At 41.3% G+C, this 22,709-nt stretch overlaps 2 protein-coding genes across 5 annotated transcripts; one reads left to right on the forward strand and one right to left on the reverse strand.

Annotated features, from left to right (window-relative positions):
* Positions 1-37: 37 nt before the first annotated feature.
* heatr5b (HEAT repeat containing 5B) lies at positions 38-19,143 on the reverse strand. Of its 3 annotated transcripts, none has more exons than XM_020604148.1 (36): positions 19,054-19,143; positions 18,357-18,604; positions 18,063-18,274; positions 17,361-17,469; positions 16,909-17,058; positions 16,140-16,311; positions 15,894-16,051; positions 15,558-15,807; positions 13,901-14,056; positions 13,350-13,600; positions 13,070-13,181; positions 12,824-12,976; positions 12,635-12,734; positions 12,360-12,469; positions 12,109-12,272; positions 11,674-11,849; positions 11,427-11,532; positions 11,130-11,320; positions 10,763-10,922; positions 10,350-10,539; positions 9,967-10,136; positions 9,727-9,874; positions 9,457-9,636; positions 9,057-9,311; positions 8,118-8,299; positions 7,933-8,001; positions 6,644-6,823; positions 6,302-6,542; positions 5,929-6,165; positions 5,626-5,753; positions 5,074-5,216; positions 2,973-3,247; positions 2,638-2,862; positions 2,376-2,527; positions 2,067-2,280; positions 38-1,081 (listed from the first exon to the last, which is right to left on the reverse strand). In XM_020604148.1, exons 2-36 carry the CDS (start codon positions 18,480-18,482, stop codon positions 774-776), a joined length of 6,153 nt encoding a protein of 2,050 aa, XP_020459804.1. In that variant the 5' UTR covers positions 18,483-18,604; positions 19,054-19,143; the 3' UTR covers positions 38-773. The 3 variants fall into 3 exon arrangements, with proteins under 3 accessions (XP_020459804.1, XP_020459787.1, XP_020459795.1); XM_020604131.1 differs by having other exon boundaries at positions 2,973-3,245; positions 5,072-5,216; positions 9,436-9,636; XM_020604139.1 differs by lacking the exon at positions 19,054-19,143 and adding an exon at positions 18,815-19,027 and having other exon boundaries at positions 9,436-9,636.
* Positions 18,623-21,943, forward strand: gpatch11 (G patch domain containing 11). Of its 2 annotated transcripts, none has more exons than XM_020604190.1 (8): positions 18,623-18,715; positions 19,733-19,959; positions 20,046-20,087; positions 20,178-20,298; positions 20,392-20,482; positions 20,716-20,823; positions 21,394-21,475; positions 21,563-21,943. In XM_020604190.1, exons 2-8 carry the CDS (start codon positions 19,758-19,760, stop codon positions 21,616-21,618), a joined length of 702 nt encoding a protein of 233 aa, XP_020459846.1. In that variant the 5' UTR covers positions 18,623-18,715; positions 19,733-19,757; the 3' UTR covers positions 21,619-21,943. The 2 variants fall into 2 exon arrangements, with proteins under 2 accessions (XP_020459846.1, XP_020459839.1); XM_020604183.1 differs by lacking the exon at positions 18,623-18,715 and adding an exon at positions 19,319-19,502.
* Positions 21,944-22,709: the final 766 nt, after the last annotated feature.

The following is a 22,709-nucleotide window of genomic DNA, read 5'->3' on the forward strand; positions in this document are numbered from 1 at the left end:
AAGGAAACATCAGCTGTACAATATGTGCTGCTTCGGTGTGAGGTCAAAGCAACTTTATTCAGTGGAATATTACATAGGGCCATCTGATGCTCACCACCTGAGGTAGCGATTACACCTCTATGAATCACAATCAGTTATAAGGAAAACAACAATCTGTATGATGTGCAGCACATACATTATGGGATAATATTCCCCATGTATCAGCAAACAAATTACTTGTCTCTGGGAGAAAAAAAAAGGCCTAAAAATACAGGCATCAGTAACAACAGGCTGCGATGCTATATACAAAACAGGTTCTATTAAATGAACACACGAGGGAATCTAATAATAAAATAATGTTCAAGGTGATGGAAAAATAGAGCAAACTGGCATGGTAAACATCACGTTATGGATAGTGAGGGATGATGGCCATATATAAAGAACAAGATCACGAAATAAAGAAACAACCTAATGGAAAGAAAACAGTAAATTGTGTCCATTTATAAATGTGCATCCATTCCAGAAATGATACATTCACACAATCAAAATTTCCTACAGATTTTAAAATGACCATTCAAAAGTTTAATGACATTTACACTTTTGCCTTCTTTACTTCAAGAAGAAATCTCATTCATCAAAAAACAAAGATGAGATGTAGAATAAATAAGTACATTTAAGAAGCTCTTGTTAATACAGACATATATATGGTACTCTGTTGACAGACAAAACAAACAAAAAGAGACAATAAAACATTATACTACGCTGTAAGAGTGTACAGTACATTTCTGGCATGTTCAGAAGAAGCTTGTCTTGAGTTTTATGGTCGGTGCAGTTTGCACTGTTGGCTGAGCTTTTCTGGCTGCAGCTTTGGCTTTGCTGCTGGCCTGATTGGCCCGAATGGCAGATTCCAGACGGGTTTTAAGCTCAGGTGCTGCACCAATTACTATCTTGAAGGCAGCTGGATAGAGGGGGCCAATCCGCATTAAGTTCTGAAGGGCAAAATCATGCAGGCCTTCGGAGACTTGGGATGCAGAGGAGATGGCATTTTCATCCAAAAGGTATGAGATAAGAGTTGGTACAAGAAGAGCAAGTAACTGCACCCCTGTTAAACACATAAAACTAGGATAAATTTAAAAACATAATGACTAACAGCAAAACTAATTACAGCATAAAAAGGACTGGGAGAGTTTAATTCTGCTGAACACAAATGAAACAGAGGCCATAAATCTAAACCAATATTCCTGGACCAGATAATGTATGAGACATCATCTGAAATGAGACAAAAGGCTCTGGCTGATCAATTCACCATAACGTCAAATATATCCCAGAATAAGACAAAACAATTCAGGTACAGTAAGTGAGAATATATATATAGCAATTATTAATGGGCCATAAAATGTAAGTTCAATACACAATTCTCACAGGATACAAAACACACTGAATAGAAACTCATTAGATCTCCAAGCCCAACTGATCTTAATTATCAACTTTGATGAATATGTTTAACTGTTTAATGACATTTTATAAATCAATTAATTATTTAATCAAGAAAATAATCAGAAGATATATTTTGTAATGAAAATAATCAGAAGTTGCAGCCTTAAATACAATAAATATAAAAATAAACTAATTCTGCCCATATGTGATACACCAGCTGCATCCCAAATAACCCTTTCACGACTCTGTCTGAACACCAAGCATGAAATAAACTACAATACATCACAGCTTAATGTAGCACAAATATCAAATCATTCAACTTTTTATAGCACATTTTGTGTAAGCCTGCAGTGCAGTTTCCTTTAAGAGGCAAATAAAAATAAGAAGAAGCAGGACTGAGATAATGGGGGAAACAAAATACAAAATGTACACATTTTAATAAATATTAGAGAATATACACTACAGCATAATGTTGAAAGCAATAGTGGCAGTAAACCAGTGCAGGGATTCTAAATGTAATGCTCAGATCTTTGACAGCACACATCAAAAAGCATTGAGCTATATACTATGAGAACTACTGTAATGGAGCTGAACACTTGAATGGAACAAATGCAGTACTTTAGTGGTCTATTAGGCAGAGGCATACTTACGGTTCTGTTCTTCACCCATGCCGACCAGATTCTCCAGGACCCTGATGCCCTCCTGCACAGCCTGCAGCTCAGCAGCAGTCCCTGGCCGACTGAGCTCCACAGCCTTCAGCTTCTCTACCATGAGTGGAGCCAGAGCGTGGATGTACGGGGTAGACAGGGCACGGCTGGCGTGCTGGAACACTGACAACAGCAGCTGGTAACACCGGGCCTGAACCTGGGGCAAAAAGAACGAAATGTTGCTTGCAGCTAAAATTTGTCCAGGTCAAGAATTCCCTTCTCTCTCACTCTCATTTGAATACAGTTGCTTACCCAGGGATCACTGGAATTGAGGGCATTTCGGAAGCGGTCCATACAGCCCTTCTGCAGGACGGTCACTCCTACAAGTTCATTGCTGGCAGAAAGCAGGAAGAGTGTGATTGTTGTCAACATACTGACCTGATCCATGTCAGGTCTGGACTCATCTGCAGAAAGACACAAACATACAAGCATACTGTCAGTGAATTACTGTCATACTTTTTTCTTGTTCCCTCCACAGAAAGGCCAGAAGTCACAGTCACATGTATTTGCTCACCTGGCTGTGAGTACTCCAGCACAGACGCCAGGCTACTTCTCACAAGGCTGGTCCACTGTGTCTGCATGCTCTCCAGCAGGGCCAGGGGGGAGGTGATGATGGTCTTGATGCCCTGCATGGCAGCTGACACAGGTACAGGCACAGAGTTGTCAGAAGTCTTGACTGCAGTTTCCCTCAGCACCCCGGTGATCAGGAAGAGCACTGTAGGTAGGATGGTCATACTTCCTGTAAAGGAAAAAATACAGTAAACTGTGAGAAATGGGCTATCATGTGTCTTTGCTTCATATTTTTGTATGGTGTGAATCTCTTTTTTTACAGTTTGCCTCAGGCCTCACCAGCAGGAGAGCAGAGAGAGGGCAGCTCTGCTAGGATGGAAACTGTGTTAGCCACCAGGCGTGCACTTTCTTCAGGTAGTTGCTGAGGCCTGAGTGGCACATGGCTAGGTGACTCCTTCATACGTGTATTAAGCTGCGGTAAGTGGCGGACCAGGATGAAGACAAGCAGCTCCATAGCTGCAAACACCAGAGACTTGCCTGGGATGAGCTCCCCTGTGTCTCCTCCTTCCCCTAGGATGGGCTGAGAGTCTTTCTCTCCTTCTTCCTCTTTGCCTAAACAAAATGACATGGTGACCTACATCACTCAGACATCCACATAATTTAATTCATTTAACTACCAACACTATTAAGATATTAACATTCTGTTCTTCACTCATCTTTCAGTTACTTTGTATTTTCAGAATATAAAGTGTATTGTAATGTAATCTAAACAAGGCTGGACTTGTGGGGTGCTTTACAGTGCCTTGCGAAAGTATTCGGCCCCCTTGAACTTTGCGACCTTTTGCCACATTTCAAGCTTCAAACATAAAGATATAAAACTGTACTTTTTGGTGGAGAATCAACAACAAGTGGGACACAATCATGAAGTGGAACAAAATTTATTGGATATTTCAAACTTTTTTAACAAATAAAAAACTGAAAAATTGGGCGTGCAAAATTATTCAGCCCCTTTAAGTTAATACTTTGTAGCGCCACCTTTTGCTGCGATTACAGCTGTAAGTCGCTTGGGGTATGTCTCTATCAGTTTTGCACATCGAGAGACTGAAATTTTTGCCCATTCCTCCTTGCAAAACAGCTCGAGCTCAGTGAGGTTGGATGGAGAGCGTTTGTGAACAGCAGTTTTCAGTTCTTTCCACAGATTCTCAATTGGATTCAGGTCTGGACTTTGACTTGGCCATTCTAACACCTAGATATGTTTATTTGTGAACCATTCCATTGTAGATTTTGCTTTATGTTCTGGATCATTGTCTTATTGGAAGACAAATCTCTGTCCCAGTCTCAGGTCTTTTGCAGACTCCATCAGGTTTCCATCCAGAATGGTCCTGTATTTGGCTCCATCCATCTTCCCATCAATTTTAACCACCTTCCCTGTCCCTGCTGAAGAAAAGCAAGCCCAAACCATGATGCTGCCACCACCATGTTTGACAGTGGGGATGGTGTATTCAGGGTGATGAGCTGTGTTGCTTTTACACCAAACATAACGTTTTGCATTGTTGCCAAAAAGTTCAATTTTGGTTTCATCTGACCAGAGCACCTTCTTCCACATGTTTGGTGTGTCTCCCAGGTGGCTTGTGGCAAACTTTAAACGACACTTTTTATGGATATCTTTAAGAAATGGCTTTCCTCTTGCCACTCGTCCATAAAGGCCAGATTTGTGCAGTATACGACTGACTGTTGTCCTATGGACAGAGTCTCCCACCTCAGCTGTAGATCTCTGCAGTTCATCCAGAGTGATCATGGGCCTCTTGGCTGCATCTCTGATCAGTCTTCTCCTTGTATGAGCTGAAAGTTTAGAGGGACAGCCAGGTCTTGGTAGATTTGCAGTGGTCTGATACTCCTTCCATTTCAATATTATCGCTTGCACAGTGCTCCTTGGGATGTTTAAAGCTTGGGAAATCTTTTTGTATCCAAATCCGGCTTTAAACTTCTCCACAACAGTATCTCGGACCTGCCTGGTGTGTTCCTTGTTCTTCATGATGCTCTCTGCGCTTTAAACGGACCTCTGAGACTATCACAGTGCAGGTGCATTTATACGGAGACTTGATTACACACAGGTGGATTCTATTTATCATCATTAGTCATTTAGGTCAACATTGGATCATTCAGAGATCCTCACTGAACTTCTGGAGAGAGTTTGCTGCACTGAAAGTAAAGGGGCTGAATAATTTTGCACGCCCAATTTTTCAGTTTTTTATTTGTTAAAAAAGTTTGAAATATCCAATAAATTTCATTCCACTTCATCATTGTGTCCCACTTGTTGTTGATTCTTCACAAAAAATTACAGTTTTATATCTTTATGTTTGAAGCCTGAAATGTGGCAAAAGGTCGCAAAGTTCAAGGGGGCCGAATACTTTCGCAAGGCACTGTATAAAGCACTTCTTTGCTGGTCCTCTGTTGTTGCAGATGGTCCTGTGCAGCCCTGATGGTCTCCTGTACAACAGCTGTGACCTGGAGCTGAATGGCAGGAGGATCCCGGGTCAACAGCAGCCTGTGGAGCACGTTTAGCAGCTCCACCGCCAACAGCTACAACAGAAAAAAGTACATTGTGTGGTGGTCAGTTGTGTAGTGAAGCACTGGTGTGAATCTTGTCACCTTGTGAAATCAGTAAACATCACATGACCCTGTTGTATTTACCAGATATTTGCACTAAAGTGGTGATCAGTCACCAGTAAATATATCTCTTGAACTAGACCTATGAAACAGCTAGTGCCAGGTGTAAATAACAGGTGTCATGTGTAAAATGCCAGGTTTGTAAAAGTACTCTATATTTACTAAACAAACAAGTGCTGGTTCCTAAACTGCAGCATCAAGTTTGAAAACACTGATTTTTATTTAAAATTCTTTGCTGAATGTGTAATAAAGTAGAAACCTCCTACCTTATCTCCATCCTTCTTAAAAGTGTAATTTCAGCACTCTGACTTTGTGTCTTTACCTGGTCCTCTGCGATGTGGGTCTTAGCACAAGAAGATTCTAGCAGAGTACAGAGTGCCTGCAAGCAGGACACCACGTGTTCAATAGGCTCCTCGGGCCGTGGGAAGCAAAGAAACTCAATACTGACGCCTGAGAAACAGAAAACAAAAATGCAGTTAGGGTGTGTTTATGTTATTTTCTTTTCTCATCTGCTACCATCCTGAGCTTCTTTGCTTTTTCAACAGTTTGGCCAACAGCAGGTGTCCCTCCTTAGAACAGCACAATAAATGTTCTCCACCACAGATGATGGTTCTGTGTATTTTACCCAACATCAGATGCATCCTGTCTTTGACTGAGTCCTCAAAGTTCTTTGAGGGGGAGGAGGCTCCTTGCGGGAGGGCAAAAGTCTTCGAGGGAGCTAAAGGAACCTCTTCTTTCTCTTGTCCTGCTCCAAACCCGGTGCTGCTCAGCCACAGGGCCACTGCGTGCAGTACAGGAGCCCATGAGCTACGGTAGTGGAGTCTTGCTGTGTCTATAGTCTCTGGAGTATAAAATGCTCCACCTGAACACAGGCATACAACTGTGAGAAAATGCTTTTACAACAACTTACTTTCCAGTTTAAGTAGAAAATATTGCATTTAAAATTACATATTTCTACTATACATTGAATATTTTTTTGGCAAAAATGTATCTCATACCATCAGGAGGCAGCTGACTGGAGAACTCAGCAGGCAAAGTGAGCAGAGCATAGTCTCGCAGCATGGCCAGCCAGAGGCGGCTCAGTGAAGGCAGCTCTGGCTGCACTAAGGTGATGAGGCTGTCGGGCGGAAGCACATCGACACCCAGATCCTCCTCATCTTCATCGTCATCTCCACTTCGGACTGGCTTGGCAGGCTTAGACTCTGCCTCTTTTTTAATCTTCATTGCCATCACATACACCTGAGCAAGGAAGCCAGTGTGTACAGTCAGATTTATTATGTATACATCATCTGCAGTGAACAAATATAAGACAGTGCTCTGATCAGGGTCTTCAGTCTCACCTCAGCCCATGCTTTTAGCACAGCCAGTTTCTCCATTGTGGTGGCACTCTCACTGTACAGCTGACAGGAGGAGCCCCTCCCAGTCTGCACCTTGTCCAGTGATGACACAAGCAGGTTGTGGACTCGCCGCAGGTCATTGAGGTCACTGACTACGCCACTACCAATCCATGTGCTACACACCTGTAGCCACACAGTGGGGTCAAGTTAATAAATGGTGAAACAAATTCACTGTACAGCACCCATGGCCTTTTAGCTACTGTTTCTGTTACAACTCTTGGGAAAATTTAAACCTACATAACAGAACGTTTAAGATTTATTAGCCATGATTCTGTACATGCCATTAAATAGGTTGGAAGTGTCACAGAAGAATTAATGATAAATGGGACTGACATGATAGGGCTGCACAATTGATGCTGACATATGTAAGATTACATCCTTCTGATGAGAACTGCTATTACAGTGTCAGAGAGCCAAGGGCAGGAGACTTTCTTTAAGAAGACTTTCAAATGTGTTATGATGAACTTGATGAAATGTACTTAGCATGACCCGTTTGCCTATTTAAACTATAGTCACATGTCCCTGCAGGTCATGTGACCTTGTGACCTTGCAGGTTCCACTGGTATGTACTGTATTAAATGCTCTTAATCATTTGTTTGGGCACCTAAAGGATGCTATTATGAATACTGATTTTACTTTCTACACTGTTCTGAAGAGAGAAACCCTCAAGCTTTTGGCCTGTAGAAGACACAGAAATAGTCTCAGTGGGTAAAAGAAAAAAAGGTTTTTTAATAATACTGCCAACATAGAGACATATTTGTTTTTCTCCCATCACTCATTCTTCACACCAGTTAAATAAGTCAAAGAGCATTAAGACAATCTGGCACTGCTGGATTCTACTGACTCACTGTGCAGTGGCAAGTAACTGCTATTGCAGTGGTAGTAGTGTAGCACTGCTACAGAGGACATCATCAATATATACAGGTATGGATGTACAGTATGTAAGGGTTGCTTAGCAGAATAAATGCTAGAGCACAAACAGAGCAGGTACCTAATAGTAGAAGAAAGAGATAGATACTTTATACATCCCGAGGGAAATTCAGGTATCCAGTAGCAACTGCAATAATTACCAAAATCACAGCACACTAAAATGAAGAATCTCTGAATTTATGCATGTACACCTCAAACAGGATTGTGAGGTCCTTTGAATAAACAATACAGGAGAAGTGGAAACCAGTTTAGCTGGTAAAACATTTCCTCTAAACATACATAAAGAAAGCAGGGTGTCTTACCTGGCATGCCTTAGCTGTTATGTCTGATGGTGTATCAGGTGAAAATGCAGGTCTGAGGGCAGCTCCAACCTAAATGCATACAACCTGTGTAAAATTCATTTCTTCAAACTGTTTTACATTTACTGTGTCACTATTCGTTTTGGAATTTTGCGGCCTAAAGCAATTTGACGCATTTTCTAACTCACATTAGCCTGGTACTGTTCCAAGATAACGTGCCCTGGGAACTCAGGCTCTGGTACGGATGCAAACTTTTTAATGATATCCTCCAGGGCCTGCAGGCCAGCCATCCTCAGCTGGTTACTGTGGTCTGTTGCGGCCATAAAGGCCATACGGATGAGGTCGGACAAATGGAGCACCAGCAGATCTCCTGGATGGACAGAGGAATGGAAACGCATTTATAATCATTGCATGGAATGGGACCTCACTGAGCAGCTGCATTAATCAAACAGAAAATAGAATTTATAACAGATTTCTCTTCATTTCAAAATTTGCCAGTTGCCGTTTATTATTTGCTTTAGCAATCATTTGATGATGAGTTGCACGTCAGCAAGAAGGTGCAAATATAGTCTCCTCTAAGGTCTCTGCTTGCCTTTTTAACACCTCCCTCTTAGTGAGAACTAATTTAAGATTAAATACAGATGGACACAACAAATGGTTTTCAGTGTGTGCTTGCTGTGAAAGAAGAAACCAGAAATCAACCTTGAGGCTGAGTTTTAGCTGATGTGCACCGTCAAAGGAATTAATTGTGCATACTAACGTGACACAGACCAACCATCCACTCAATCCAACTTGCTAAATTTGGCTTGGCTGCTTCTAGAGCTGCAAAATAAGTATGTGCTTTAATCACTATGTGCTATTACTGTCTAGCCTGTAGAATGATTCCCTCTTTCAGAGGAGTTTATGTAAATACTGGTTCCTCGATCTGTCACCAAAGTGGAAAAAAAAAAAAATCCCTTCCACTTTTGCTGACTCATCTCTACTTTTGTTCCATCTTTACCTAGAAGATGACACTAGAACTGCCAGGAGGTTATAAAAAAGGCATTTAAACTAACGTTATACTACAGGTGGAACAAATCAATCACAAGTCCTTATGTGAAGTCTGAGCTACTCAGGTATCTTGGCACCTTTGACGTTCTTGGCTTGTGCAGAGCGGGCAGCTGCCAGGTCAAAGTGCGCTTTGTTTGCATTCGCACACAGCAGGATGATGCGGCACAAGCAGTCAGCTGCAAACACCCGCGTCACCCAGCGTGGAGCCACAGAGGGCTTGGTTTTGTCATCTTCCCCCAGGCCTGTGAACATTGTGTCATCGTCCATCTCGTCTTTTTTCTCGGAATCTTCTTCATCCTTCTCCACCTCGAATACAACGGCTCCACCTACATCTGACATTCATTATTCAAGGACTTTTTGTAATTCAACATTCATTCATTTTTAGAACATGTCAATACAGAAACCAACAAACCCGAGAACATGGCAACATCATATTTTGTTGTTTTGTAGAGCTACCTGTAGTTTTTGTAGAGCTACCTGTAGTTGCTGCCAAGACATCCTTGCAGAGTTTCAGCCAATGTGAAAGCTTTTCCACAGCAAGAGAAGACAGCATGTGGCCCAGTGTGTCATGAATATCAGAACACAGCTTCCTATCCGTCTCCCGATCCAGCATGCCAAACAACACACCCTCCAGACCAGTCTCTGTGATGTTCAGATCTGAACCAGGGATGAAGTCAAGAGTCAGTGTCTCACTGAGGTACATTAATTAAACATAATGCTCTTGCTGGGTTAATGATTTGTACTCACTGATTGTAGTGTTGTCTTTGCTGTCTCCTGCTCTCTTCGCTAAGCTCATAGCATACTCACACACCTCTGCAGCTTCCCTCTGGGCAAGCTGTCTCAAGCAGGCCACAGCAGCACGGCGCAGTAACAGGTGAGAGCTGCACAGGTGCACCTGCAGGTATTACACATTACAGCAGGAAACTATGATAAGATTAAGACAAAGGCAACTACTGTACTTGTAGACTGCAACTCCTTTTGTCTTACACAGAGACAGGGCACCAGGCTGGACAGGTTGACATGGCGTGGAGCAAACATGTGTAACTGCTGCAGACACGAGATGGCAGCTGCCTGCACAAGGGAATCAGAGTGGTCCTGCATTATGGCACATCCAACCAGGCAGGACGAGCGGATGGTGGAGATAGTGGCTCCATTTCCTATCAGACCCAATGAAACAGATTAGGAAAGGAGATTAAAAAGAAGCATAATTTTAGCAGCTCAGAGAATACACAGTCTCCAAGTCTGTTTCACTGACATGTAGTGCATTAAATTTGACTATGCTGCCATCTGCTGGCCAGAAAAGGGTACATTAAGATAAGCGAGTCCCAGTAACACAACAAGGTTTGTGATTTTGTTTCTGCCACAGTTACCCTGTAATTCTGGTCCCACAGTGGTGATGAGAGCTCCCAGACAGCGGCCCAAACACTGGTGCACTTCTGTGTGAGACGGGGGCACAGTGAGGAGCAGGGTGAGCACCAGGGACAGGGTGGGTTCCACATAGCCTCTGTACATGGGACCACTGGAGTCGACAATCAGAGCCAGAGAGTGCAGAGCCCATGTCTGACCAAAAAAAAAAAAAAGTGTAGACAATATCTGAATTAGCAGTGAATAAAGTTCAAAAGATATTACAAAGTTTGATGTTTTGAATTGAAACTACACATCGATAGTTTGGACAGACGTAGTTACAGGAAAAAAGATTATTCAAACTTCTCTAACACTCCCGTTTTCACTCAACTATGACTGAACTCTGATATGCAGTATATTGTGGTCCTGAGTAATTCACCTGGACCTCGTGAGAGGACCCATCCTGGGCCAGGGCCAATAGGATGCTGACACTGGTCTTTAAATGCTGGCCAGAGCCAATTCCTCCAACATATCGATGCAGACAGCCCAGAGCCAGTGAATGGCCCGTCCTAGAAACAACATCGCGGGCTGACTTCAGTCTGGATACAAAAAAAAAGGAGGAAAGATAAGGATCCCATGATTAAAGCCAAGGATAGAGAGGTGCAGTAGCTGAAGATACTGTAGATTAATGCAAAGACTAAAATGATCTTCCTGAAAACACTACTGACCTACAGCAAAATGTTAGAATTGTACAGAACAGACCTAGAGACCAAGTACTGGACACAATACAGATATGAAATGCTTACTTGTCAAAACTAGTCTGTGCCATTCTGGCAATGAAGGCAGCCTCTCCCACCACCTGAGCCATCCTGCCCAGGGCCTCTCCAGCAGCACAGCGCAGGATGGGGTTGGGATTGTCCAATGCTCCCATCACCAGGGCCAGTGCTGATTTACGTACCTCCTCAGGGCCCAGAGTACTCTTGTTCTCGGCCAGTCCCTGCAGTCAAGAGAGGAAGAAATAAATACATCAATTCTCACTGTAAATACACAGTACTACCTACAAAATTAAACATGATATTCACATGCAAGTAATTTGTTCTCACCTTGAGAGCACTAAGCACCGCTGTGAAGATGTTTAGTTGGACTGCCTGCTGTCGAACTCCTTTAGCCTGCTTTATACACTCTGCAAAGTGGTCTAGCATCTGCAGCCTGGATTATATATGATGTCAGTCAGAATCCGTTGCAAAGTACAACAAAGTAAACAAACTCAAAAAGATGAGATAATGTAAAAATGTTGAAGTAAGCATTAAAACCACTTATCAAATTTTCCACAACAAATAAATTGTTTACCTGTGTTTGAAGGAGACATGGGGGAAAACCACACCAAACAGAGCCACTGAAGCATCAATGACTGACACACCCAAAGGGAGAGGCCCCGGGATGGCTTCACCTATAGGGATACGCAGGTAGATGGAGGAGGGATCGTGTTCCAGAGCTCCACTGCCAGATGCACTGTTGGGCTGTAGCTGTTTAGGACCAATGAAGCAGTAATATTAACACTAATAGCACAGACCAAATGTTGTATAGTGCCCCATTTTATTACACATAACTTAATTTCTGAATTAATTAATTAGTTTTCTTTTCTTTGTATGTGTGGATTACTTGGGTTGTTACTGATATGTGGTGAAAATTTCATGCCAACAGCACCTTTAGAAATATATTTACTGAGAAAAATGTTCAATACTTATTTTACCCACTGTGTTATTACAGGTAATTTTAACTAACTTGATCTTCTATGCACTTGTGGTCAGTCTCCTGTAGCCAGGAGCCCATGAGCACACTGTCATCATAGTGACAGAGAGAGCGGAGCAAAGAGGTGGTGGTGTTGGCCGAGTTGTCTGTCAAAGTGAACTCAGCCACTAGTTCCCTCAGAAGAGCATTGAAGATGCCTACACAAGAAGATTACAGGGTTCAAAACACCTTCTATTAATGATCTTAACTCCTGTGGAAAAAAAATGCAGACTTGACCGTGTTACCTTCATATGTCTTGGGAGGTAACAGAGCCAGGATGTCGTACAACCTGAGCCTCACCATTGCTGCACTTGCTTTCAAGTGAGCACCATGGACCTTAATGATAGCGGGGACACTGACAAAAGGTGAAAACATAACAGTCATTAGATGTTAAATCAGAGGAAACAGTTATCATACATGACAAAAATTTGTGACCTGTGTGTACAAAAAAAAAACTACAAAAGACTTCTATGTTTTTATATGTTCAACAGATAATCATCCTTAAAAGCATCCCACTCACTGAGACATCATGGTCATGGCACATTCAATGGGAGTCATCAGTCTACGGATCACATCTTCTGTAAGCAGCTCAGGGCAGTGGGCCACAAAACTACGCATGGCTACAAAAGCAAGGAACAGGAGTGTTGGTCTAAATTGTGTCGCTGCTGACATTACAGAGCGTGTGAAGGTAAACAAAGTGTTTCTTTACCACACAGTGCTCCAGCGCGGCCCTCCAGGGTGACCTGCCAGGTGAAGGAGTCTCCTCTTGCCTTTTCTGCCTCCAGCTCCTTCTGGGAGCGAGGAAACACGTTCCTCCACAGTAGAAGCATCTTGGGGAGGTGATAGCGCACGAGAGAGGAACCTGAAAATACAAATAATGTGGTGGCCATGTTGGTGGTGATAAAAGGGCTTGCTGATACATTGTCAAGGAACAGAAAATGTCTGGGAGACTCACCCAAAGTCATAAGGGCCCCTAGCAGCAGCCATCCAGCCTGTGTGCGCTGCAGGGACAATCGACTGTTCTGAGCAGCTGTCCGCAGGAGGTCTTCAGCTATACTCACCACCAACTTCAAGAAAGGAACAGTACAATCAGTTCAATCTTTAAACCTATACAGGACAACCAATAGGGCCTCAGTTGTAGGTCAGTGAGGGTGAAGATCTAATTGTCAAAAAGACGAAGAAGACTTAAGACATTGAATCAGTGACTGATCTGTGTGCCATTCAGGGCTACACACCTTGCCCTTAGAGTGGGGGATACCCAGTGGACACTGGTGTACACCTCCCAGCAGAGCAGCCATTGCAAAGCTGTAGCCGCTCACAGCCTCAGGTGAACTTTTCAGGTTGTTGATCCTCTCTGCACAACGATCCAACAGTGGGGTCAATTGATAGGGCAAGGCCACAGCAACACAGCGCAGGCACCAGGCCGCCGCCAAACGAGCTGCCATGCTTGGGTGCAACAGCACTGAAGTCACAGTTTCAAGGAGTCCTGGGAAAAATGAATGGAAATATTTTTTGTGAATGAATTCAGTCTAAATTAATTCATTGGTGTAAAAAATTACATTATATAGCTGTTTGCATTCTGTTTAACAAATAAATGTATAAATGAATTAAATGTCCTAACATAGCACTAAAGTTACAAAAGAAGACAAATGAGGCTGATCATACAAATTGTCATTTTCACTTTGGTTTGGGTTATTATCACTAACCCAATGTGTGTTGTCTTACTGAAACTTAAGAGCGCTAAAATCAATGTAACATATGTCATTTAACAGTCGGTGCGCCCCACCTATAGAAGGCTCCTGGATGAGTGGTGAAGCTGTGGCACTCAAGCTCTGAACTAGACTGCCTAGCTCTTTCAGTGCGCACACCATAACATGCTGACTGGCAGAGACGTCAGCTGCCCCCGCCTTATTCTCTCCACTGATGTCATTCACAACCGCCTCTGGAAAAACATGTGGCAGAAACAGAGAAACAAACAAAAAAGGATCTGTTAGGACAAAATGCAAAAATGTTCCAAACTGAATAAGACCAAAAATCCTAGCACAAAGTGCTGGCAAGTTAACAATAATTTTTAGCAATATAATAACACGCTACTCATAATTCAGAATGTGTGTAGCACCGATGGATAAGGTAGCTGCCAATCAACACAGTCTTAAATAATTTTCTCAAAAACATGAGACTTAGTTTCAGAAGATAATTAGGCTCTATTGATCCTCTGGCACTATTAGGGTATACTGTATCTAGTAATAACACAACTGACTGATCACATTAGGCCATGCAATGCTGTTGCATATCATCACTGCAAAGTTCTGCAACTACAGAATTACTACATCACAGTTTAGAAGAGCACAGTGCTATATGTATATATGACAAAAAAAACCTTAGGCCTTTGTGGATTATTTTCATATAAGACAGGAAACAGTCACAACAGATTCATTAAAGTGCAAAGGCAAAGAGGAAAACTGTCAAATTTAATTGCTGTTAAGCCAGTCTGATGGCCATTTAACAACAGCTGAAATCCTCAGAGCTCTAGGCAACAGTTGAGACAGATCACACATAAGGAAAAGTCAATTTAGTGACTTTAGGAACTGATTTAAAGCTGCTTGAACTGTGGCAGTCATGTCTTTTTCCCCAAACAACCTTGGATACAAGGAACTGACTGTATAATACAGAAGGATCTAAGAAATGTTTTCCCAATTACTTGTAGCACAAACAGTAGCACATTTCAAGAAGTCTCACAGATGCAGTTGTTGGAACAGCTACAAGCAGGAAGTACAGTAAAGAGACCAAAACCAAGTCTTGACAGACACAAACATTCAGCATATTTTCCTGATTCCATTTCAACATCAGTAAAAAGAAAAGTCTGATATTATTTACAACAGTGTAAAGGTTGCAAAGCAAATCAGAGTAAGAATCATCCTTTCTGAATGAGGCTGAGGTGATTATAAAATGATTGAGGTGTTGTTATAGAGCAGAAAAAAGGAACATTTGGTGCACTTAAAATAAATAAAATTAAATGACAGAAAAACTTGTTAATACTGTCTTGTTGCTGTGGAGTGTAATGCAATAACAGAATGTAAATTCACAGGCAAACAGCCATGAAAACTAGAGAGTAATGCAAGCATGATTAACTTGCTGTAAATGCTGAGCTGGCAATGGATAATGTTACTGACATTATGATACCACTTATGATTAAAAAGAGATGTAAAGAAAGATGAGAGTAACACAAAAGAGGCAAAAGCACAACGCTAGAAGGAAAGCAGAAATAAAGAAAGCCATCTCCACACACAAGACAGAAAAGAAAAGCATCTCCATACACAGCACTAGTGCAAGCCATGCAAGAATATTAGAAACTGAATGAATGAAATTAAAAGTGATAAAAATGGATGAGTACTTACTCTGTAATGCTCTGAACCGTGATATTTCCCCCCCATCCTCCTTACCCACAGCCCTCATTTGCTTGCTGATGGCTTGGCAGATTTCTTTGCCAGCAGCAATCTGTGCTTTCTCTCCAAGTAAGCCCCCCAGAGTGGCACGCAGCATGAAGGAGACACAGCGGCGTGAGTACACAGCCTCAACATGTGTCTGTGTGGCCCGCGGGTGGGACACCAGGTCCAAAACATGGGACAGGAATGTGGCAAAGTTGCGCTCCAGCCACTGACCACCAAGTGTAGTCACAAACACGACATAGGCCTGAGGAAGTGGAAGATTACATGTGAAATTGTTAAATCAGACAATACAGGCTCAAATGCTTGTTATGCTTTCAGAATTCACCTCACCTGTGTGACGCCCACCCGCACCTCTCTGCTGACAGAGGCGCCACCCTTCAACATTTCTCCTCCACTCTTCAGGAAGCCAGATCCACCACGCAGAAAGCCTGTGGCCATGAGCTCCAACACCTCCTCCAGAGTGGCCCGTTTCACATTCTGGCGCATCACTAAAATAAAACAGTAAGATCATTAACTATGCAAGTGGTGAATGTTGTAGCAGAAGAACACCAATATACATATGCTTTTTAAACCTACCAGCTGCTTGTTTGGGCATCAGGGCAGTCGCCATGACTGTCCCAAGCAGTTTGGCCACTGCTACCCGAACACCATAGTTGGATCCTTCCAGGGCCTTAAAACACAAGGTGGCCATGTTCTCCAGTTCTGTAGTCCACATGAATACTGCCTCATTCTGCAGCTCCAATAGGCACTGATCAGAAAAAAAGAATGAAAGATGGACTCCTCTGAGTAACCTCTACATTACATGTGTGCAGGAAACAGGTCTGGTGTTTTTTCATATAACATACATATACCAATCACTCATACAAATTATACAGGAGCTAAGTTCATATAGCATGTATCATTAAAATATATAGGCCACACAACTTGCACCATATATAATACAATTGGTGTCATTCTTTCTAAATTAGGAAGTAATCTTTCACAATGTACACAACACACATCTGAGTTTGAGCAACATCAATGACCAAGCACAAAAATATAAGTCAGTGGTAATTTTTCTCTAATATACAACAAGAGCAGAAAGAGGATCCCCATAGAAGGCTTAAAAAGCATTAAGACCATCAAAGATGCTATGTTTTAGAGCAAAGTTAGTTTTTGGGAGAAAAGGTCTGAACATTACACTGTGTAGTGCTAGTTCCAGGCTTTGTAAAAATCCTACATTAGAATAAGAAACCTGCATAAACATGCAACAGAATAAAACATAATGACTTGTTTAACCATGCCTACTAAATCTAAGAAACTTTTGGTAAATATTTTAAAGCTCCATTAGATGTTTGAGACCAACCTTTGCTACTGCACAGCGCACGGCCATGGATCTGTCTGTGAGCAGGGAGCGTGCATTCTTGTAGATATCTCTGTGACATGAAGCTGCAGCTCCACCCAGTCCACTAAGCACCTTCTGCAGGCTGAGGAGGATCTCTCCTCTGCCTTGGGACTAGATCAACAAAGTAAAGGTGGGGAAAAATAGGATTAGAATAGTAATTTCTGAAAAACAAATCTCTTTAATTATACAGTGCTGTTCCTATATTCCAATGCTGTATACAATCCGACCTTGAGCACTCCTGCTATAAAACAATGGAAAACTGTGTTTTCCATTCACTAATTTTATTCTCTTAAAAGTCATACCTCTGCACTCTTCAATGCCTTCAACAGATTACCGGCCTTGAGCATCCCTTCTATAAAACAATGGAAAACTGTGTTTTCCATTCACTAATTTTATTCTCTTAAAAGTCATACCTCTGCACTCTTCAATGCCTTCAACAGATTATTAATGGTGTCAGGAAAGGAGCTTCCCAGCATCCTGCCCATCTTCTCGTAAAAAGCTCCAACACATGCCACTGCAGCACTACAAGAAAAGTTACTGAATGCATTAAATGAAATTATACATTACAGATCTTTTTTTAAATGATTTGATTTTAAAACATATAAGGTAATAAACAGATAAGAACTCAGATTCAGTCATCTGCAGCATGAGTCAGACTTAACACAAGAAGCGAAGCCAGTCAGTCAGAACTGATGAAGCCTCTTGGATGAGAGGTGAAACGTCTTCGACCTAGAAATCTAGTCCAGTTGATTTTTTTCTAAGTTTTTTCAAGTATGTACATGATACAACCCTACATGACACCACTGATGAGACTTCATCCACTGTTAAGAGTCAATTAAAGCCAGCAAGAAATACAGTATAATATCTGCTGAAGTACATTTAAACTCTCCTTTTAAACATGAAAAGTCATTCTACAGATTAACATTTCACTTAGGTGCTAATGCCATTTATGGTGGGCCTACAGTATATGCCCAAAACTCTGAAAATAGTTCTGAAAAATGTATAACCTGATGCTAATGAGTATAATCTCATGCAAACTATGCACAGACACAGTGAGTGCATTTTTAAAAAAAGCCAAAGAAAATACAGGCTGCTGTAATTAAATGGGACCTTACAGTTTTGTTGGCAAGTATGCAGGTGTGTCATCCCTGCTTTTGATGATGTCATTGCATTTATCCAAAGTCTGGAAAACAGTGAAGGTGTCACCAATGCTGTAGAGGGTAGCAATGTTTTTGGCCAGTAGTTTCCTTGTTGGTGGACCAGGGGCACTGCTGATCAGTCCTATCAGCTGTTCCACCAGCTTCTTCTGCTTCTCCTTCACATCCACCTGCCATTCAAACACAAAATAAAGTCACAAACCGCTTCTAATGAAACACTCAGAAAAACAATGCCAAAATCTGAACAGTAACCTTATTTGCTGCCACAAGAATTTTATCCAAGAAGCGAAGCCATTCGAAGATGAAGACGGGCCTCTTTGCTTCAGTGATTTGGGCCAAGGCATCTTCATTTAGCAACAGACTGTGAGCCAACTCCATAACGAGGGCCGTTTATCACAGTGCTTTGCACCCTCACCTGACTGATGTTAAATTAGGGGGAGTGCCTTGTCAGTAGATGTCTCTTCTCTGCTACTGGCGCTTTCATCCAATTAGATTATCACCTGGAAAGCATTAACATAATATCTGAGTTACCGAAAATCAGTGAATATATAGCCTACCATCCTTGCAATGACTTCATTAGGTTTGTGTCTTGGATATAAACGATTATAAAGGTATCGTAGCTATTACTGGTTTGGACGTTTCTAAATATATTTGTCGTATAAACTGTAGCAAACTAAAACGGAGTAATTTTAGATGCTCTTTCACTTTACTGTTACGGTGTCCGTGTTGACAGCTGTCTGCCTCCAGCTGTTGGTAGGGGAGCTGGTTAGCAACCTAAGCTAGCTAATGTTAGCTCTGCCGAGGAACAAGCTTTAGTCCGGCTACATTCTCATCCAAAATGAGTGTTAATTATCTGATTTGCCATATTAAAACCTTTATTTGTTATCAGACACCTCTGCAAAACACACCCTGAAATATGGAACATATGTAACTAAACTGTTCATTCTACCTGTGTTCCGATAACCCAGGATGAATGACGACCATAGATGTCGACGAGTATCGGCGGTGTCGCAATAAAACGTGGCCGATGTGAAACCAAGGGAATAATATGCATAACCTACAGCCTTAAAAGAATCAGCATAATTGTCTCACAATATGTGAATATATTTTTCAGCTCTGTATGTGCAATTAAAGTAAACAGCTTCATACGAATTATTTCACAAACGTGTCTGACTGTATGCCGAAACTTCAAAATATTAGGTTCCATGTAGCTACACGGAATGTATATTTGGAGGACACAAACATTACAGACGCAAATGCGAACACTCAATCGGCTATAAAGTTATTTTAGATTCTGTAGCTGTTCCCTCTTTTTATATACAAACTTTTTATTCTTTTGCGCGGCATTATGTCTGATGAGGAGGAAGACTATATGTCTGATGCATTTCTCAGTAAAATGTAAGCGTTTTGTGTCTGATTTTTCAATCAAAACCTGATGATATCGAAATTGTTATTCTCCGAATCTCGATGTAGCTTATTGTCCTGTGCCAGCCTTATGAAACTAAGGTTATTCAGGGGTATTTAAAGTGTCCGCTGTAATAACATACGCTAAAGTATGAATTTGCAGCCCTTTCTTTTTAGGGTAACTATCACTATGGTGACTCTTTCAATGTTCTTCTGTCTGTCAGCCAAGATGTGAAACCAGGTGTCAGCATGGTGAGGCGAGTAAAAGAATCAATGAAGAGGGAGGCAGAGCAAAAGGAGAAGAATATCAAGAACCGTCAGAAGACCTACAAGGAGCAGGAGAAGGAAAGTCGAGAATCAGCTTTACAGAGCTCCATTAGCAACGAAAACAAGGGATTTGCACTTCTACAGAAAATGGGTTACAAAGCTGGACAAGGCCTCGGGAAGGAGGGCAAGTTTCTTCTTTACAGAATTCTTGTTTTTCACGTACTTTTAATTTGTTGGGTGTATTAATGTTTCTCTGTGTTACATCTTCAGGTGCAGGAAGAGTTGATCCAATTCCTCTAAATATCAAAATAGGTAAATAGTATTTTTTAAAAGTGTATTTGGTAACAACATGTGCAATCCAGCTGATGTCTTACCATGTACTTTCTATGTATGCTGAGTCAGACAGAGGTGGCATTGGAATGGAAGAGGTGAAGAAAAGAAAAGCTGAGGAGGAGCTTGAACATTATCGACAGAAAATACGAGCCAAACAACAGAATGAGACCAAATCCCTGGAAGATTTTAGGTGGCATTTGCAGTTGTGCCTCTACACATTGCTCCCTCTCTAATACAAATATTTCATAGTCTGTGTATGTAATCCTGTCCCTTCTCATTCCAGATCAAGAGTAAGGACAGAGAAAGAGGAGCGAAAGATCGAAGGAGAACTCACAAGGAGTCAGCGAGCCTGTGAGCAGCTTGACAGTCAGAAGGTTGTAAGAATTATGACTATAACACTGACTCATTGGGACATTACAAATCTATTTTTTCCAGATTTCTCTGCAGTGAGAATAAATAAAAACACACCTGGAAAGATTATACTGCATCATTAGAGAAAAATACTTCCACATGCCATATATAAACAATTCACTTTGTGGCAGTATATAAACAACACTTGGGGTTTTCTTTGTGTGAAGACTTAGTCTTAGAAGTCGTTTCATTTCAGGGCATAACTGTCCCCAGAGAAGACTGGTACTGGCCTCAAGCAGCTGCTGATGATGAGGAAGATGATCTTAAAGAAGAGGAGGAACTCGAGGAGACAGTGGAACTGACTGTTAGTATTTAATTTAGCTTGTTTATTTAGTTGAACAATATGTACTGCTTTTATTTGAACCAAAATCATTTTGTTGTCAAATAAATGTATAGCAAGATGGTGCCTTTCTGTGTGGAGTTTGCATGTTTTCCCTGTGCCTGCGTGGGTTCTCTCCAGGCACTCCAATGTCCTCCCACAGTCCAAAGACATGCAGCTTAGGTTGATTGGTGACTCTAAATTGCTCATAGGAGTGAGTGTGGGTGTGTGTGGTTGTCTGTCTATACATCAGCCCTGTGATAGACTGGCAGTCTGTCCAGCGTGTAACCTGCCTCTCACCCAGTGCCAGTTGGGATTGGCTCCAGCCCTTGTGACCCTCTTCAGAATAAGTGGTGTAGATAATGGGTGGATGGATAAATGTATAGTAATAAGTAATCATTTTGGTGCAAAGACTTGTTGCCAACATGGTAATAGATGATCTAGTGCACACTTAATGTACTGGTGAATAGTGCAGTAGATACATCTTGTAGGATTCAGTGGTGATTAATCCAGAGTAACATTAAAATGTATTCGGTGTGTGTCTCTCTGTTACAGTCCTTTGACAAACTTCAAATTTTGACATCCTATTTGAGAGGCATCCATTTTTATTGCATATGGTGTGGGACCACCTATAATGGTAAGCGTGATGACAGCATGGCTGCAGTTTTATTCTAGTTTCTATTGCCTTTGTTGATATTTATATATATATGTTTGTTTTTTACAGATGAAGACGACTTATGTTCTAACTGTCCTGGGGATACAGCAGCAGACCACGAATGATGCAATATAGTAGGTCCTAGTGAAAAAGCAGTTTGAAATTCTTGACCCTGAAAACGTGTGAGTGCAGACAGAATTTTACTGTGTGAAACTGGCTCATTACACTACGCTATAATAAGCAGTTAAGGCAGTAATTTAATATGATTATAATTGGAGAAAGAATTATATATCATTCCATTTCTATCTGCTGTCTGGGAGGACGTTTATGTTTGTGGGTGGCAGTCTTGAATTTGTCTTTGTCTTTAGAAGTACTCTGGAAAAATCGGATAGCCTATTATTTATATTTAGAAAAGATGTACTAATGTTTTCATTAAACATTTCAAAACTTTTACCTGGTTAATTTATGTATTGTTTTGTTTTATTATTACTATTATACCCTCTGGTGTCACTGGCTCTCAATCCCATTTTTGTCATTAGAAAACCGGATATTCAGTATGGATATTGTACCAGGAAATGCACAATGACTGCCTTTCTATTCATTTGAAAAGTCCTACAACACATCACACAGGAGGCAGAACCTAATTTTGAGTTTCTTTCATTTGTGCCCCCGAAATGCTGAAAGATGATACAAGGGGTTTGTGTTATAATCAAAGATGGATGGACATATACTATTTGTTGAACAGTAAGCCTCAACGAGTTTTTAAAATTTACAACAACTACAGCTCCCATGGGGTCTTGCTTGTAGCCGCAGTAGTTAAGCTTTTAGGGAAATGTAGGTGTCGAATGCTAACAAACTACAGTGGATACGGAAAGTATTCAGACCCCCTTAAATTTTTCACTCTTTGTTATATTGCAGCCATATGCTAAAATCATTTAAGTTCATTTTTTTCCTCATTAATGTACACACAGCACCCCATATTGACAGAAAAACACAGAATTTTTGACATTTTTGCAGATTTATTAAAAAAGAAAAACTGAAATATCACATGGTCATAAGTATTCAGACCCTTCGCTGTGACACTCATATATTTAACTTAGGTGCTGCCCATTTTTTCTGATCATCCCTGAGATGGTTCTACACCTTCATTTGAGTCCAGCGGTGTTTGATTATACTGATTGGACGTGATTAGGAAAGCCACACACCTGTCTATACA

The sequence above is a fragment of the Monopterus albus genome, unplaced genomic scaffold (genome assembly GCF_001952655.1).
Source record: "Monopterus albus unplaced genomic scaffold, M_albus_1.0 scaffold3.1, whole genome shotgun sequence".
Taxonomy (NCBI): Eukaryota; Metazoa; Chordata; class Actinopteri; order Synbranchiformes; family Synbranchidae; genus Monopterus; species Monopterus albus.

Excerpts from the sequence above, each read along its gene's own strand:
- heatr5b (XM_020604131.1), bottom strand. The coding sequence starts at position 18,482 with ATGGAGTTGGCTCACAGTCTGTTGCTAAATGAAGATGCCTTGGCCCAA. Across the intron at positions 14,057-15,557 it reads CAAGCAAATGAGGGCTGTGG|AGGCGGTTGTGAATGACATC; the intron begins GTAAGGAGGATG and ends ATGTTTTTCCAG. Across the intron at positions 11,850-12,108 it reads ACAAGTGCATAGAAGATCAA|CTACAGCCCAACAGTGCATC; the intron begins GTTAGTTAAAAT and ends GGTCCTAAACAG.
- gpatch11 (XM_020604183.1), top strand. The coding sequence starts at position 19,453 with ATGTCTGATGAGGAGGAAGACTATATGTCTGATGCATTTCTCAGTAAA. Across the intron at positions 19,503-19,732 it reads GATGCATTTCTCAGTAAAAT|CCAAGATGTGAAACCAGGTG; the intron begins GTAAGCGTTTTG and ends TCTGTCTGTCAG. Across the intron at positions 21,476-21,562 it reads GTGTGGGACCACCTATAATG|ATGAAGACGACTTATGTTCT; the intron begins GTAAGCGTGATG and ends TGTTTTTTACAG.